The sequence below is a fragment of the Anabrus simplex genome, chromosome 4 (assembly GCF_040414725.1).
Source record: "Anabrus simplex isolate iqAnaSimp1 chromosome 4, ASM4041472v1, whole genome shotgun sequence".
Classification (NCBI taxonomy): Eukaryota; Metazoa; Arthropoda; class Insecta; order Orthoptera; family Tettigoniidae; genus Anabrus; species Anabrus simplex.
Genome location: NC_090268.1, coordinates 238,438,588 through 238,458,485, shown reverse-complemented (window position 1 = coordinate 238,458,485; position 19,898 = coordinate 238,438,588). Strand labels below are relative to the sequence as shown.

The 19,898-nt window shown below is 39.2% G+C and overlaps 1 protein-coding gene across 3 annotated transcripts in view; it reads right to left on the bottom strand.

The window, feature by feature from the left end:
* The window catches only part of fand (Pre-mRNA-splicing factor SYF1 fand), a 235,098-nt gene that overhangs the window by 87,898 nt on the left and 127,302 nt on the right, over window positions 1-19,898 (bottom strand). For all 3 annotated transcript variants that reach the window (XM_067145461.2, XM_067145462.2, XM_068227497.1), the window contains 2 exons: window positions 6,661-6,808; window positions 2,059-2,210 (listed from right to left, as the gene is read on the bottom strand). In XM_067145461.2, coding sequence (XP_067001562.2) covers window positions 2,059-2,210; window positions 6,661-6,808 — 300 coding nt within the window. The remainder of the gene's footprint in view (window positions 1-2,058; window positions 2,211-6,660; window positions 6,809-19,898) is intronic.

The window sequence follows — 19,898 nt, the reverse complement described above, 5'->3', positions numbered from 1 at the left end:
CTTCATGTTATGTTAAGAACGATGGTACAATAGGATTGGCTAAGAAAATTTTTCTTTTCAAGAAAATGGGGTTAATTTGTTACTTCTGGGCGCACAATTCAAACTGACGAACTTGCCGCATTTTCAATGCCAGAGAGCCAGCTACTGCTTGTTGCTGTGCATCGGAGGAGGGGAGAGAAGGGGAGAGAAGGGGAGGGGAGGGAAGGGAAGGGAAGGGAAGGGAAGGGAAGGGAAGGGAAGGGAAGGGAAGGGAAGGGAAGTGGGAAACAGAGGTGAACTCCATGTGAATGCAAGAGTTTCTTATTTGTTTCGCATAGTCACTTCCCAGCCCCAGTAGGCACTGTACAAGTTTGTTCTGCACAAATTGACTAACATGCGAACCCTGTAGAAAGGGAAGAACAACTTGTACCAAGGATACAGGCAGCTTTCCAGGTAGTTCACGACACACCACACACCCTGGACAGAGTCCAAAGGTCACTACTACACCATTGTGAACTGCACATCGAAGTAGGAGGGAAGCATAATGAACATCTACTGTACACAAACCATTTGGCGTACTGTTTCCTTCGTTCAATATTTCATTCCATTTACAATGTTGTGAGTGAAGGAATATACAATCATGGGGCAGCAGCGTTGCATCTTCACGCATGTTAAATAATAGGAACGTTACTGCAACTAACAGACAAGAGGAGAAACGATTCCTTGACTGACTTGTATCTTAATTACAGTGTGTTCTTGTACTGTGTGTACAGTTACAGCTGTTTAATAAACGAACTGTGGATACTGCCTGTAAGAGACAAGGACAATCTTGTGTGAGTAGAACGAGGAAACTTGTGCACACATGTGGTCTTTTCTCTGTCTCCAACATACACCCCATTTCCCCTCCCTTCCTTTCCCTGAAAAAATGGCAGCGGTTGGAGCTCTGGCATTGCAAATGTGGAGAGTTCGTCAATTGGAAGTAACAAAACAACCTCATCTTCTCGAAAAGAAAAATTTTCTCCGCCAATCTCATTGCACCGTCGTTCTTAACATGAAGAGCATGCCTGATTTTTTTCGTCGGCATAGTTCTGATACAACTTGTATAACTGTTAATTATCCTCGGTGTACTGCCATTACTGTTGCAATCAACATATATTTTATTATGAATGTTAAAATTTTTTACCATTAATCGTACAGCCATCACTGTAAAGGGCAGCCCCTTCCTCGAGCTAATAGCTCATTGGGACAATACTCAGAACTAAATAAATAACCTGCTAAATGTGAGAAATTGTGCAGAGGAGACTGTAGTAATACGATGTGATGACTCAACAGTAGAAGATGATATAACAATGCTAGAGGTGAAATTAGCAGTCCGTAAAATGAAAATGGGGAAGGCACCAGGGGGATGAAATTAGTGTGGGAATGTTCAAGGCTGCTAGACCTGTTGGATTACAAAGGGTATACAGATTGTTAAAGTGCGTACAGAAACATGTGCCAGAAGACTGGGGAAAGGGAATAATAATAGCAGTCTTTAAAGGAGCGCGAGGGGTGGGAAGAAATTGTGTGATAACTATAGTGGAATCACACTCTTATCACGAGGTGGAAAAAATACTGGAAAGGATACTAGAGAGGAAAATGAGAAGAAAGATGGTTTGGACATGTAAAGGAGAGAGAGAGAGACACACACACACACACACACCTAGAACAAAGTGGATCGATTCAATAAAGAGAAGTGCAAGGAGAAGAAACCTGGACTGGGACAAAATGATGGAAGGAGAAAGGAAGGTAGAGAAGTGCCATAAATGCCCCAATCTGGCAGGAGCTGGATAATGGGAAAGGATGATGATGATGATGATGATGATGATGATGATGATGATGATGATGATTATTATTATTATTATTATTATTATTATTATTATTATTATTATTAACTGTACACATCATGTGATTCCAATGTTGTATATTAATGACTTTAGGAACAAGTAGTAAATACTGTACACAAACCTCCTCTCTTTATCTCTTTACTGGCTGAACTAATGAATCTACTGTACAAAATACAAATAATAAAAACTAATTTACCTCATGAGGCTTTCCTTCATAAAGTTTAATTCTTTTATGCCATTCATGCACATTGTGAGGATTCTGTCTCAACAGCACAGAGTTCAGCAGCAATAGCCTGCGTTCCATGAGATCTTCAAATCTGGCTAGCCTCAATTCAATATCGATGTCATCTGCCACAGAAATATTAAATTAAACTTTCATATACCTTTATCAATACTATACAACAATTTAATCATAACATATTTGATGCCCTGTAATACAGAAAAAAATGAACTATGCATCTAAAACTACGGCATGAGAAAGGGGAGGAAAAAAGGGTAATTAATCTTTACACTTTAGTGCACCTTACATTTTCAGAAAAGAAGAAAAAAAAATAGATATATATATTAAATGAGAGTGTTGGTGGGGGCAGGAGTGTGGAATAAGAGATTAGAACTTGAAGAACAATGAACAATGGGATTGCCAGAGAGTCATGAAGATCCAACAAGAAACCTAAAAAAGACACCTACCAGTGCTCTAGTGAGCTCCAAGCTCCAAGAGGCCTAGCAAGCTGATATTGGATTTAATAACTTTCAAAACAAAATGAAGCCTCAAAGCATAAAGAAATAAACCTAATAATGACTTAGATTGTCCTGGTAATGCAAATGATGATAACTTACCATTTGATGTTCCATTACGATCCAGTAGAATTCACAATTCTGAATTTACTATTCTGAATTCTGCAATATGTCCCACATTAACATACCATTTTCTGAGTGTTATTTTACAGAAAATGCCTCAGCGCTAGAAGATGCTGATAAAGCAATAAAATGTATACTGAAGGAGAGATTACCTCTTCCTACCAATACTCCAGATTCAATGACCTACACCAATAAATGATATAAAGGTCGTGGAGTACTTTGAGCAAGCAGGGAGCCTGTGCTTCAACATATAAAGAGCTGTAATATATTGCAAAGGTCCGGAAACCAATATATCAAAGAAACTAGGAACTTGAATGAAAAAATTAGCGAATGCATGAGAAAGCTTAATGTGGGCTCTGGTAACATCAGCATTAGAAATAGAGATGGTACATACAATACCAAGAAAATTAGAACTGTACTCAGGGATCAAAAATTCAAGAAATGGTGTCAGCTATGAAGTAAAGGGAGGGACTTTGCCTTTATAAAGAATTCACTCCTTGTAATCATTGGATAAGAAGGCATGAAGATCTTGAGTTCAGAGTGGAGAGATGCTCTGAAAATGACATGCAATGCGCCCGGAAGAGCCATACCAGGAAGATCCCATCACGATACCCATTGCAGGAGATGTGGTGAGACTGAAACATTAGCTCACATCTTGGGTTTCTGTCATTTTGGTGAAACTTTTAGAAACACCCGCTACCACACCAACAGGTCATCTATTGCACAGTCCCTCCGAGACAAAGGCTTTCAAGTACATCAGGAGGTTCATGGTCTTGTAACAAATGGTAGCACAAGGAAAACTTATATGATTGCTCTTAACGGAAAAGTGGGCTATATTTTACACCCCATGATAAGATACGAGTCGCAACTAACTCAACCAGACAAAGTTGACGATGAAAGAAAATATATATATTTGCCTACAGTACCATATTTTTTAAAAAATTTAAAAACAGCTAGAGGATATTCAAGTGACAGGTGTTATGACCAGTGCCAGGGAGATGATCCCGAAAAGGTGGTGGAAATCATGAGAGTCTTCGGAATCAGCACTAATGAACTCGTGGACTGGGGGCTGAAAGCTCTCAGGGAGTCTATCCTCATTTTGAGACATCACCTGTACTCATCGGATTAAGATCAACTTACCTCAAGTCCGAATAATACTTATTTTTTAAGTTTGGTACAAATGTTTTACCACGTTGTTCTTAAAACCTTTCAAATGTTATAATTTTTTTTGTAACTTTTAATTTATTTGTTTAATTAATTGCAATTTTTTTTTTTTTTTTTTTTTAGAATTTGCTTTACGTAACACCGACACAGATAGGTCTTATGGCGACGATGGGATAAGAAAGCGCTGCGAGTGGAAAGGAGCCACTGTGGCCTTAATTAAGGTACAGCCCCAGCATTTGCGTGGTGTGAAAATGGGAAACCACGGAAAACCATCTCCAGAGCTGCCGACAGTGGGGTTCAAACCCACTATCTCCCGAATGCAAGCCGCGCGGCCACTTGCACGGTTTTAATAAATTGTCATTAATATTAATTGTTTTTCATTGTTGTTTAAATTTGTAGATCTAAGTTCAAAATCATTTTTAATTTTACACTTCTTTATAACTATTTTTTAAATCAATATTCACTGTATTGTGAATTCTTTGCCTTTGGGCAACCTACAGGTGGAGGAAGAGTTATTAATAATAATAATTGTTGGCTTCTAGGCGATTAGTAGTCCCTTGTTTTAAATGATTTGATATTCAGGCTCCACAATTGCAGTGAAACAACTAGCACCACCATCCCCGTCCACAGACACGTCTACATCAGTCCTAGCCGAGTTCTCATATTGTCCCGCATTTGAAGCTGGAGTAAAGTAAAGCCTTCCCGTGCCCATCGTACAGCAATACTGAATTGTACTGGAGTATATGTCGAGTATGGTTTTATTCTCATTCAGGAAGTCAAATCCGATTATTATCTTGACCACAATGTCTGATTATTATTATTATTATTATGTCCGGCTCCATGGCTAAATGGTTAGCGTGCTGGCCTTTGGTTACAGGGGTGCCGGGTTCGATTCCTGGCATGGTTGGGAATTTTAACCATAATTGGTTAATTCCCCTGGCACGGGAATTGGGTGTACGTGTTGTCTTTATCATAATTTCATCCTCATCACGACGCGCAGGTCGCCTACGGGTGTCAAATAAAAAACTGAACCTGGCGAGCCTAAGTCCTCGGACACATCCCGGCACTAAAAGCCTTACGCCATTTAATTTAAATTTATTATTATTATTATTATTATTATTTGAAGAACAATGCCAATAATGGCAACACCTAGTATCTTAAACACAAAAATTGTAAGTCAAACCAGAGACTGGATGTTGGGCTAAACGCCTATGCTTTATCTTTATATTAATATAAATTAAGGCCATTGTTTATATGTATGTATGTATGTATATATGTATGTATGTATGTATGTATGTATGTATGTATGTATGTATGTATGTATGTATGTATGTATGTATGTATTACAAACTTCCATTAAATGGGAGCAAACATGGCTGAATTCCACCCATCTTGATGAGTGGAACGTAGGTAAAATAGAAAAATGTTGTCATAGGAAGATATGTATGTATCATCCTTGAAGCTGAGTACTGTTGCATGCAATGTTTTTTCAGATTTTTTTTTTTTTTTCCCTTGTCAATCAGAAAGAAAAGTACAATTCATTGGCTGAATGGTCAGCACTGAAGCTTTCAGTTCAGAGGGTCCTGGTCCGATTCCCAGCTGGGTTGGGAATTTTAATCACGTCTGATTAATTCTTCTGGCTTGGGGACTGGGCATTTGTGTTTGCCAACACTCTCCTCTTCATATTCAGACAACACACTACACTACAAACCAACAAAAAACCATACAATAGTGATTACATCCCTTCAAACCACCAAAGACATGTTTTGTTCCATGATATATTTTACCAAGAACTCTCAAACACTTGTTGGATTCCCTAAATTTCCTATTTATTTGAGCTTTTTGATTGCCTGTAAGTTCACCAGGGCTATCTTCAATTACATCAGGATGTTCCATTGTGCTTCCACATGTTTCATCACCTTCCTCTACATTTTCATTAATGCTTTCTTCACTGGTTCTGTTTCTATGAACAATGGCAACACTTCACAGCTCATCAGAATTGATAACAGACAGATCTATGAATACAGATAGCTCTTCCACTGCTCCTAGTGTCGAATCACTTGAAACAACACCGAGAGGAATTATGTGGTCCTCAGGATCTGGAACAAAATTAAACACCATTCGGGGGTTCTTAAGACAGACGACCAAAATTCTAACAGAGTACTAGGAAAATGATTTCCGTTTTAATATTTTAATTGAGCAATCTTAATTTTGATAAGTTCTACTGAAAAGGACAGTATAGCATATGAAATGCAACATAACTATCACTGCTTCCACCATAGGATTTTCACATGTATTTTCTATTTCGTTTTGTTGCTCCACAGCCAACATCACAAGTATATGTCGAGTATGGTTTTATTCTCATTCAGGAAGTCAGTTACCTCTGGCATTCATAGTGAACTACTAAGTCAAACACAAAAATACAGCTCAACAAATGCAAACAGATAATGCTGCAATCTCCAGTGCAATGTCATTTACACACCAACCGCTATGTGGTGATGAAGGCACAGAATGAACTAAGTAACACCCGTTATGTGACCTATTCATTATAGTGGATTTTGGAGGCTCACAATTTTACGGCGTCACATATAGTAGATGGATTTATTTCTTTGTTAATAACACATAAAATATTTGAGAGGCACATGGCAGTGGCTTTTAGGGGACTATTCCTAGTAATGAAGTGGCCCCTGTAAGCTACATAACTAATTTTTGACCAAAATGGCATGCAGTGATTTTTTCAGGCGCAGCGACAATATATATGTGAAAGAAACAGTACCTTCTTCTGTTGGGTTGCTTTTCATTGTGACTTCTTCCATTCTTCTGCTGAGGGCTAGTTCTTCAAACTGGGCATAAGCATCAAATACCTGGGTGAAATCTCTGACAGTCGTTACTGTTTGTATAGCCTCTTCATAAATATCACGAGCCTAGGAAAGAGAGGTTTCAGAAAGTGGTTACAATCAACAAATCATAATGGGCAATTCTAAATATCAAAAATGAATAACAGGCTTTAAAAGAAGCAGGAGTTGAAAGACATTTCACATTAGTTTTACTATCTTTCCATTCATTTTCATAAAGGATATAAGCAATAATAATGACCAATCAGGAGCAGTTTTTAAGCTGAAGTATTAAAATGAATGTTCAATTCATGATTCAGTTACAGACATCTATCACAATTAGTATAATATTGTGCAGCATTCTCATTCTGGTCTGACAGAAAGACAGGAGAGTAAAATCCAGGACAGAGAGATTGAATTTTTCACATGATAGGAAAGACAAGAAGAGTAAGAAATAAGGATGTCAAGACAGAAATAGAGTAGAAAAGCTTTTCAACAGAATGGAGAGAAATAAACTGAAATGGTCTGAACATGTTAAGAGGATGGAGGAGAGAGGAATTCTAAAGAGGATGATGGAGAATATAATATTGAAGGAAGGAGAACGAGAAGAAGACCCAGACTAAGGTAATTGGTCTCAATTAAAAACGGTATAATAATAAGAAACCTGAATTGGGACACAGGCGAGGAGCAACAATGGCGATTAGATAGAAGAAGATGGATAGATGCCATTAACACCTGGACTTGGCTGCAGTTGGAAAAGGGAAACATATTAATGACAATGATTCTTACTCTGGTCATCATCATCATCATCATCATCGGTGTCCCACTCCAGTCGCCCGGGTGTGGTTTCTTACTCTGGTGACCTCTCAAATTTCGGGAAGAACATTCTTTTTCCTCTCTAACTTTTCAGTTTGATGAAAAGTGTCAACAAGCCACTGAAGGAATATATGAATAAATTTTAAAATACTGAAAAATTATTTTGATTTGAAATATTTTAAATAAAGAAATTACAGTGTGTCCAGAGCATCTGGCTCCTTGGCTGAATGGTCAGCATAATGGCCCTTAGTTCAGAGAGCCCCATGTTCGATTCCCGGTAAACTTGGAGTTCATTCCTTAGCTCAGTGGCTGGGTATTTGTGTTAGTTTTAATACAAATCTTCATTTACATACAACTCATCACACTACAAACCACCTCAGAAACACACAACAGCAAATACATCCCTTCATATAGGGTTCGTGTTGGAAAAGGCATCCAGCTGTAAAACTGAGCTAAATCCATACAGTGCACCGACGAACAAGATAACTGGGAAAACGCCAGAAGGAAGAGTGTCCCCACAGCAGCTATGAGCAGACGGAAGTGAACAAATAAATACAATAGTTAGAAACTGAAACTGGACTAAAACAGTTAAGTGTATCTTCACCTTTGTTGTTAAGATTGGTGATAGATGACCATGAGGACAGCAAAAAGAGCACATGGAGATAAAGGAATAAATACAATGCTATAAGCTGAAAATATTGTGATTTAGAGAACAGATGTGAGGTGCAAGAACAGTTCAATGCAGTAAATGGAAAGATAAACAACAGGGAATGAGAAATCAGGTGGAGGCAAACAAAACAATGATGATGAAAAGAGGAGAGAGAGAGAGAGAGAAGAAGAAAAAGAGAGCAATAATAATGAGAGGCATGAGCAGAAAATGACCTGTTGAGGAATTCAAGGAAGTACTGGTATATGGATATCAGCAGAATGATACAAGTTGGAAGGACCTTCTGTTAGAAAATAAATTTTACTATGGACCACAAACAGATGTTCCCATGAAAGCATAGAAACACACAGCTTTCTGTAAACTATGAAGGTCCTTGGATGAGTGAAAGAAAAAGGCTTCCACAACAGGTAAACTCTGCACTAAGTAGAACAGAGTGGTATTAGCTCCATGTCCAGCTGTGTTTGCCTCCAGTAATCAATCAGATATTAATTTCTTGAAGATGTGATATAGGCTTTTGGGTTTATGCTGTGTCAAGAAAACAAGGTGAAACAATTTACATTTTGCATCATCCTATGGTTTTTTCCCCATACACTTTTTCTCCATTCTTCAGCTCTGTTCTATTCTATCCTGGGTGTCTTTAGTTGCACTTTATTTTATTTTTTTATTTTCTGTTTATTTCTTCTACCACATTCGCCCTGATTCGTCTGATGACCTCTCTGTTACATCTCACGCACACATGGTGTAATAGGAACGAACATCTTAATTGTAGCTTAATAGTGTCGTCAGCTCCCGCTTGGAATGCTAGCACTGAGCCAGCATACAAAAAGCCATCTGGTGATGAATAAGCGTACCACTTACAGCACCAACGGTAAAGCATTCTTAAATTGTAAAAATGTATACTCGTGTCCTCATCCCGAGGTGGCGCAGCTCTTTTCAGGCACACCCCCATTGGAGGTGAGCTGCATGTACCATTTCAACCACATACCAGCACTCCTGCCAGTCTTAAATTCCTGACAGTACCGGGAATCGAACCCGGGCCCCCGAGGACGGCAGCTAATAACACTAACCGTTACGCTACGGAGGCGGACATTCTTAAATTCAAACCCTCTTTATTGTAGAAGTCTTCCTCATGAATAGTCGAGATTTTCTTCCGAAGACGAGGAGCAAAATACTCTGCGAAATGTAAAGAGTTTCACCTTGTTTTCTTGACACAGCATAAGCACAAAAGCTACAAATACAGGCTGCGAAAGCATCGATGTTAATATTAATTTCTTATGTATGGTGAGTAAACTTCAGGGACAGATGTCTCCTCAGAAGTCTCGTTTCTAAATTTCTTCAACTAATGCGCTTTTTCTTGGATCCACCTTGTCAATACTTAGCAAATACAATATTTATCTATTGTCTGTATTAACACGAGTACATGTTTCGAGAACATAGATTCTCTTCTACAGTTCATAATTTATAATCACTTAGCTTTTCTGAACCTATTGGAATAATATCACTCCTATCTCCTAAAAAATTATCTAAAAACATAACCTTGAAAAATCATGTGTTAGAGTGTGCAATGTTAGTCATTATTTACGTGTGTGTTAAATATTATAAACTGCATTCGCCTTCAGCTTAAAACTACCACCTCACTTGTCTCTTGATACACTTCCAAGTCCTTGTCCTTCAAGTACCGGTATTAAAAGTAGGAATAATGTTCCCTTGTTTTGTTTACATTGATGATTGACAAAGTTTGTCCAATTTCTATTAATGAACTGTTGGTATTGAAATGATTAAGCCTGCCAGGAATAAAGTAGATCCTTCCTTATCTGTAAGGAGGAGAAAATAACAAAATAAAATGCTCTACTGTGCCTCTTCACAAAACTAAGAACCCAAAGCGTAAAATGAATGACGACTTCATTCAAATACAGCAGCCATGGAGAGAGATGTGGAGGACTATATAGTGCCAACTGAGGCGACAGACTGTTGAGCAATGGTACGTGGATGTCAGAGGGGAGCAAGGAGAAGCATGTAGTGCAGGAGGGGAGATGTTGATTTTAAGCTACATCTTCCATTGTTTTTCCCTCCCTCTTCCTTTTACTTTTACATTGAACTGCCTACTTAAAAAACAGATTTTTTCTCTATTGTGTATTTGTTTACACTATTTCCCTATACTGCTTTTGCAACATATACATTTCTAGCTTCTCTAATGTGTTTATATGTCTACCTTTTTGCATTGGATGTAATAAATTCATGTCCCGTTCTATGTTCATAAACTGGTGACTGCCGTCGTGCATATATTCACACATAGCCAAATATCTAGCGTATTTCTTGGCATTAATATGATCTTTATAATGCACTGATATGTTCCTCCCAGATTGCCCTACATATTGTTTGTTGCATTCCTGTCATGTCAACATATATACGTCTGATTTACAATAAGGACTATTCTTGTTCATGCCATGCGAGTTCAAAATATTGTTATTATTATTTGTTCTAAATGAAACATTGATATTACGTTTGGTAAATAATTTATTTTTATTTTTATTTTTTTATGCTGGTGACTTTACGTCCCACCGACACAGATAGGTCTTTATTATCCTCTTAGTGAGCATCTCGTGGGTATCTTTGGTGCTAATGTCAGTGGAGAATTCTTCTTTGAGTGCAGAAACTAATGATACAGATGTTGATTCCCATAGGGAAACTGAAATATTTGTCCAAATGAGTAAATTTATAATACCAACATAAATGGTCCTTTATTGGACATTATAAATTTTCCAGCTAACTCAATCCTAGTTGCCAGCATTTCGCCCCCATGTGCTATGTTGTGCTCATCAGTTGGTACATAACACACCCACCAAGACGCTGGCTAGTGCATACCGTGGAGACATTGGCGTAGGCTACTTGGAGCCTCCGGCTGTTCATATGCATTTTTCATTTGTTTCCGGTATTGCGCTTTTTACCATTTTTCTCTTCACAATTGTTTTTTATGTCAACTGTTCTAAAGAATCTACACGATCCTAGTTACATACTTCAGTTATATTAAATTGTACTATATATATATACAGTGGAACCTTGGATTGCTAGCATAATTCGTTCCGGAAATATGCTTGTAATCCAAATCGCTCGTATATCAAAGCAAGTTTTCCCATAAGAAATAATTGAAACGCGGATGATTTGTCCACAACACAAAAATATTTATTCGCATATCATTTCTAAAACAAAATATAATGAAAAACAAATTAAAGTGCACTTTTCCTTACAATAGAATCACTGTTGATGTGAGGGAGAGATGACAATGAGAAGAGTTGCTGTGTAGCATGAATTTCAGTAACGGAATCACTGCTATCTGTTGGCTCACTGGAATTGTTTTCTTTTCATGCAACTTTAACGAGGAACCTGTCCAATAACTTGCTTTTGCCTCTTTTTGAGGATTTTACAAAAATGTGACACTGCATTGTCACTGAACTGATTCATCGCTCGCACTGCTACAGCCTTACTCGGGTGGTGTTTTTCTACAAAATTTTTCACCGTTTCGCACAATTTGCACTTCTCCCAAATCTCAGTTGAAGTGAGAGATACCATTGACTTTTCCTCCTCCTCTTCCCCCGACGAGATCTCCTCCATAACCTCCTTCTGTTGTTCACGATGCAGGTCCATCAGTTCGTTGGTGGTCAGTTCCTGGCTATGTTCTTCCACCACCTCTTGAATGTACACGTCATTCACCTCCAGCCCCATAGTCTTCCCTAAGGACACAATTTCATCGACAATCGGCGGCTCACTGTCACCAACAGTCCCCTCAAAGTCATGTCCAAGAACACAGTAAGGCCACAACTTTCCAGAAGCGGAAGTGAGAGTTCTCTTGGTGACTCCATCCCAGGCTTTATCGACGATCTTCAGGCAGTTCACGATGGGGAAATGATTTTTCCCAAACTCTTGGAGGGTAAGGTTAGTTCCTTCGGTCACTTCGAAGCATCGCTGAAGTAGTGCTTTGGTGTATAGCTTCTTGAAGTTCCGAAATGACTTGCTGATCCATAGGCTGGAGTATTGAAGTAGTGTTGGGAGGAAGGAACTTACCCTTAACGAACTTAATTCCTCAAGTAAGTCATCCTCAAGGCCATAACCAGCAAGACTTTCAGCGGCAGATTAATTTCTGAAAGGTATTTCTTCACTGTAGGACCAAAGACCTCGTTCATCCATTCAACAAACGAACAGGGGAGGGGAAAACGCAGGCACATGTGACGCTCGTATTGCAGAACCTCACTCGCTTATCAAGTTACAATTTATTTAAAATGTTTGCTCGTCTTGCAAAACACTCGTACACCAAGTTACTCGCATTCCGAGGTTTCACTGTGTGTGTGTGTGTATATATATATATATACATATATATATACATTTTCGCAACCGAAACAATTACAGGCTGGATCATTAAGCTGTTCACCAAGTTCCGTCGGCACAGTGCTGGACATTGAGTATGTTGCGCTGATCTTCAGGAGCTAGCATTTTGCTTCGATCAAGCGACTCATCTTCGACTTCTACACAATTTTGGGACTTCATATTTATTAAATTGTGCGCGCCTGATAGTCTATGCAGGCTGGCTCACTTAACTGTTCACCTCTTCTCGTAAACATTTTGAGACACAGTGCCGAACTTTGCGTGTGTTATGCTACTATTCAGAAGATTGCGCCTTACTTCATACAAGTGACTGAACTACTTCTTTTAGATGTTACGACTTAAAATCGCGCGGTGCTAATCCCCCTTATCGTATATTGCTTCTCCAACTGTTTTTGTGAAAGACTCATCCTTTAATTTCTTATTTACCTATGCATTGTTTTTGCATTTTTATTCGGCTGATGATGACTCAGATTGGGGTTGAAACCGGTACCGCTTCCGCTTATAATTAAATAAGAATGTACCACTACATTTCTTATTTACTTGTATTGAATAGGTTGAACTACGTTATTTGTTATTTCAATTTAATTTTAATTCACCATTGCACTCGTTATCTCCTGACATTTCAACATTAGTCTCACTATCAGATGACACACATAATTTACCAAATTGTCACAGTGTAATAAATCAAACAGTTCTTCTTCTCGCAGACGTTTCCGAGCTCCGCTTGCACCTGCCATAATGCACTATCTACCTCTCTCAGCAGCCTGGTAGCCGGTACTGGCTGGCTGCCAGCTGGGCGCAGGATGAAAACCTTTCGGCCAGTCATGTGGATTTAGGTGAGTGCTGCTGTAAGCAAAGATCAAAACTAACATACACTCATAAAGGAAAGCAAGCTCGGATCCTACGACAGAATAAGTTGTCATACCCATCTTCGAAAGACATTTACAATGTGTTGACGAAACATTCCATCATGGCCACCTCGGAAGCTGTGCGGCTATGACCATTTCCTCCGTCATTACCGTTTTAAAGGTTAACAAGGTACAGTCCCAGCATTTGCCTGGTGTGAATATGGGAAACCACGGAACACCAACTTCAAGGCTGCTGACAGTGGGATTGGAACCTACCATCTGAATACTGGCTGCACTTAAGCGACTGCAACTATCAAGCTTGGTAGCGCCCAAAATTTGGAGGGAATTACATATACAGGGTGTATCAGAACTATACTGAAAAAAAAAAAAAAAAAAAAAAAAAAATCGGGGATGCTCTTCGTGTTATGTTAAGAAGAATGGTGCAATCGGATTGGCATAGATAATTTTTCTTTTCAAGAAAATGATGTTACTTAGTTCTGGGCGATGTACCTTCTGACCCCAACGTGGCAGATCCAATCCTGGCTCAGTCCAGTGGTATTTGAAAGTGTTCAAATATGCCAGCCTCGTGTCAGTAGATTTACTAGTACAGTAGAGTCTCGATTATCCGACTTAAACGGGACCTGGAGTACGTCGGATCACCGAAAATGTCGGATAATACGGAATAACTTTGAAACTGAACAAAAACAAACAGGAAGGCTATACTGTATTACGTACTATGTTTTACGGGACTCTATTTATTGACTTATTAATTCAATTGTACAGTAGATGCAGTACTCTTTTCTTACTACGCCTGTAACCAGGTGCAGACGTCTTGGCTTGGGCTGCAAGAGTTTTGATGTCAGCATCTTGAAATTCAGCCCGGTCTCATCACAATTAAAAATCTGATCACCGGATAATCCTTCACAAAGAATTATTTCTTGAAATTGTCTTTTAAATTTCACAACCTCATCGGATTTAGCTGACAGTTTTTCTCCACAGATATTAAGCTTCCCAATGCCGTACCGTATTTTCCACCGATCAAACCACCCAGCACTGGCAGTAAAATTAAGGTCCCTTATTAAACTCCTTCTGGATATACACCGCCATTTCTTGCAGAATGGGGCCAGATATTGACAAGCCCTTTTCCTGGTTTTTAGTGAACCAAAGAAATAGTGCTTCACTTACTTTTTCGTACTCACATTTTTCATTGTTTTTTTCTAATTTTCAGTGCATCACTTGTTGCTCTGGTAGAGCACCACTTTTCAATTTATTCCCTCGTATGTTTCCAGTCTCCCACTTTAACACGTCCAACACCATAATCTGAGGCCATTTTTTGAAGCGTTTCCCCTTTGTCCAGTCTCTTTAACCCACTCTACTTGTCTTCCACAGAAACAATCACTTTCTTACGTTTACTCGCCATACTCACAGAGGATTTGAAAACTATAACATCCGTACCCAACCAATACTACACTGAACAATCCTACCGCATGACTGCCAGGGCTTGTCCCACAGTCGCACCCTCCACACCGCGTGTCCCAGAATTGCATCCACCTAAAGTTCAAATTAAGACTAACAGTGTCGGATAACACGGAGTGTCGGATAAGCGAAGGTCGGTTGAGCGAGACTCTACTGTACATAAAAGAACTCCTGCAAGACAAAATTCCAGCACCTCGGCATCTCCGAAAGTCATAAAATTAATTAGAGGGACGTAAAGCAAATATTATTATTTATTTATTTATTTATTTATTTATTTACATAGTTTATGCCCACATTGGAGCACTTACATCAAACCCAAATACATTTATGTTAACAAAGAATTAACTGAAGATTTAGCATGCATCATCTTCTTCCTTTTCCAAAACCTCTTCACTCTGGCTGACCTGCCTGCCCTTCCTTCATCAGATGTGACATATTGTTTGTGTTGTACAGTTTTTAATGACAATCTTATTTGTTTGTTCTTGAGAATCCTTTTTTCTTCTCTATTTTATTATTATTATTATTATTATTATTATTATTATTATTAAGTGCATCGAGAGACAAGTGAGGCGGTAGTTTTAGCTGAAGGCAAATCCAGTTTTAATATATTTTACACACACGCAAGTAGAGATGAAATTAACATTCTTGAAAAAGCCCCTAAATACAATTTGCGACCCACCAACAGGAACATCCATGACAGTGAGTTAGTTAAATTAATAGCAGAAATGGATGTTGCATTAGCAGATGTCCCAGTAGAAGAACATAAGGCAGCAAGGCAGGGGCAATGCGCTATTAAGGGCTAAAGGGGCTTAGCCCTACCAGATTTTTGGATTATAAGAGTTTAGAAATGTTATATTATTTATATTTTACATTACATACATACATTATCATTATAGACTGTTAGGCCTTTCAGCGTTCAGTCTGCAAGCCTCTGTGAATTAACTAAACGTCGCCACAATCCTCGATTTGCAACTAGTATTGTGTCCTCATTTAGTTTTATACCTCTTATCTTTAAATCGTTAGAAACCGAGTCTAACCATCGTCGTCTTGGTCTACCTCTACTTCTCTTACCCTCCATAGCAGAGTCCATTATTCTCCTAGGTAACCTATCCTCCTCCATTCGCCGCACATGACCCCACCACTGAAGCCGGTTTATGCGTACAGCTTCATCCAGTGAGTTCATTCCTAAATTAGCCTTTATCTCCTCATTCCGAGTACCCTCCTGCCATTGTTCCAACCCATTTATACCAGCAATCATTCTTGCTACTTTCATGTCTGTTACTTCTAACTTAAGAATAAGATATCGTGAGTCCACCCAACTTTCACTCCCGTAAAGCAAAGTTGGTCTGAAAACAGACCGATTAGATAATTAATTTAATGAGACCAAATTCATATCTGAGTACCATTGTTCTGAAGTAATTAATGATATGAGAAAATGAAATTATGATTCTACAAAGGGCACTAGGAAAGTTTTGCAATCCGCAGAAATGGTTGGCTGGACACCCCTGTTATGGTGAGGGATGAAAGAGGGGTGAAAACCGGTCTAGAAGACAGCAAGACGCGTCCTTCACACCAGTTGTTACCAAGCAGTGGGATTGAAAGCTAGTTAAGATGTCAGTGTGATCTAAAGGTGAATATCGCACAATTATCCGCTACAATTTTGCTTGTGCATTAACTGTTGACCAGTGCCTGGAGGAAATGACTCCTGTGCTGGGGAAAGACTGTCCACATCGGACAATTTTCAGCTGGTACAAAGAGTTCCAGAGGGAAATTTTGGGGTTGAAGACGATCCTCGTTCTTGGCGACCATCTGAATCAGTGACTGAGGAAAACATTAAAGCATGAGGAAAATGTTGCAGCAAGAGAGGCGGTTAACATATCGGCAGGTAGAAGAGAACCTCCACATCCCTGCATCAGCTATTTATTCATTTCTACATGACCATCTCCATATTAGAAAGGTTTGTTCCCTTTGGGTACCCCATTCACTTTCAGAGGAACAAAGGGCACATCGAGTGAAATGGTGGCAAAAATGCTAAAACAGTTTTAAAATGGGACTTCGCGTAATGTCAATAACATCATTACAGGTGACAAAACTTGACTTTATTATTACGATGTCCCAACAAAATCCCAGAACAGGGTGTGGCTGTTTGAAGATGACGTTACTCCTGTGACTGTGCGAAAGTCAAGGTCAGTGAAGAAAAGGATGATTGCAGTATTCTTCACTAAACGGGGCATGCTGACTCGGGTTGTGCTAGAAACACAAAGGACAGTTACTGCGAAGTGGTACCATGAGACTTGTCTGCCTCAGGTCATCCAGGCTCTCAAGCAGCTCGGTCCAAGGTCACGGCTCAACACTTGGCTCTTGCATTACGACAATGCGCCAGCATATCGTGCTGATGTAACAATGGATTTTTTTGCCAGATCAGGGTTGACTGTTCTTGATCACCCTCCAGTCAGTCCTGATCTTGCCCCATGTGACTTCGCACTTACGAGTGATGAACGAAATCGTCTGTAAAGATTCTGTTGAAGAGGAGTCGCTGATCCAATAAGTTATTTATGGCATACAGGATGAAGTGAACAGCAAAGTTTTTGTACATGGCTCAAGGAACACAAAGGAATTTGAAGAAAAGCTGAGGTCTTACCAGAACATGAAAAAAGCAAGAAGTATCATTAAGGAATTTCCTGTAAGAAATTCTCCAACTTCATCATTCAGGAAGGTTGAGTCAACAGCAAAGAAACAGACAAAAGACATCTGGTGCTACAACTGTGGAACGAAAGGGCCTAAATCATCTGAATGTCGCTTGAAGAATTTAGAAACAAAATGCTTCAAATGTAACATGGTTGGACATCTTGCTAAAGACTGTGCAAATGAAAAGATAGATGTACCACACATATCGATTTATCGGCATATGCAGTGAAAACAAGATGTATAAAAATGCTCACCTATATGGAGAAACAATCAGTGCTTTAGTCAACACAAGAAGCCGAGTTAGCCTATTGAGAGCTGACCTAATCAAAAAGATCCCTCTCCCTAGCCTGAAAGAAACAACTGTAACACTCTCTGGAATTGGAAAGATTGAGGTTAGGCCTTTGGGTTGCTTTAAAACCACACTGGAAGATGAAAAGGAAGAATTTACCTTCACCTTCTATGTAGTTCCATGAGAAACCATGTTCATGGAAGCAGTTTTGGGTGAAGACTTTCTAAATCAAGCATAGCTACACATTGGTCAAAAAGGAATGTGTATAACAAAACTACAGACTGTTCCACTTATAAGTATTGATATCACCAATTCTTGTGAAGAAATAGATGTAGAGCTTAATGTTGGAGAATATCTGAAAAGAAAACTTGAAAATCTCATTGAACAGTACAAACCAGAGAAGACCAAAACAAGTAATCTAGAGTTGAAGGTCATTCTGCAGAATGAACAACCAATTAATAATAATTGATATGTATTTTGCACAATTTGCATGGATAAAGTTACAAGTTATTTAGTACAGAGTTCAGTCAATGTTATACTCCTTCCTTTGCACTCTTTTGCATGGTAACGATCGCATTTCTTTCCACATAGTGTGCATATGCAGCTTTCAACCGGATCATGGAGGCATTTCCTATGGCATAGTTCGTAACGGAATCTATGGATTGCAAATCGTGTTATGTGTGTCTCAGTTCGTACCCTGGCTTTTTCCACTCGGATGTTGTCATTGCATGTGTTAGATAAAAGTCTCCCCAGATGTCAGCCTTCTTTGCTCATAGTTCTCGGAGTACACTCTGATATGGGCATGTAGATGGTAAGCACATTTTTGTTCTTATCTCCTCGATGTAAAAAGGTTCTCTCGTGAGCTCATATGTTAATCTTGACAGAACTGTCTGTGCAATGCATAGGGTTTTCTTGACATTTTTCTACGGCCATTAAGTCTTTTTTGCTCAGGTGCTCCCATATGACGTGTATTGTATATGTAATGATAGGTGTAATCTTGATATGAAGTAAGTCTATTGCTGTCATTATGAAAGTTGTCATAAGAATTTAATCTCATTCATCACCACGATCGCCGCAGTTGTCCTGTCATTGATGTGAGATGCAAATACTGAACATTAAATGGGCTTAGCGGGTCTCCTTGAAGGACCCCTACTGTCTGTTGTATTGCTTCTGATCTGGAGAGGTTATCGTCTGTATGCAGGTAATTTCTTGACAGTAGCCTGGCTGCCATTTTACATAAGTAGTACTCTAGACCTATGATTGATCCTAGCTTGTCAATTAGTGTGGCTCGATCGATCGAGTCGAATGTCTTGGTGTAGTCTATGAATACTACATGCAGTTTGCCTTTCTGGAGGTGAAAAGCTTCTTTGATGTCTTCCATTAGGCATTGCCAGTCGTTTGTACTGTCAAACCCAGGTATTTGAATGGCTGACGATGGAATTCTTCTGCCTTTTCTGAATATCATGTGTACCGTCTTCTTTGGGTTCAGTGTCATGTTGTTGGTGTGTGCCCAGCTGACAAGCTTACTGAAAGCTTCTTGAAGTTTTTGTTGTGATCACGACACCAACACCACGTCGTCTGCATAGATGTATATAGAGACCTCTGCTGTTGCTGTCACTGGAACTCGTCTGTATGCAGGTAATTTCTTGACAGTAGACTGGTTGCCATTTTACATAAGTAGTACTCTAGACCTATGATTGATCCTAGCTTGTCAATCAGTGTGGCTCGATCGATTGAGTCAAATGTCTTGGTGTAGTCTATGAATACTACATGCAGTTTGCCTTTTTGGAGGCGAAGAGCTTCTTTGATGTCTTCCATTAGGCACTGTATGGCATGCACGTGGACCGTCCTTTCCGGAAGCCGAATTGTTCTTCCGGTATCACAGGGTCTATTATGGCTGTTAGCCTCTTTGTCAATAAGGACGTAAGAAGCTTGAGTCCTGTGTTTTCTAGTGCTATGCCTCGGTAGGAGTATGGGTCTTCTGTCTGGCCTCTTCCCTTGTATAGTACTTTTATG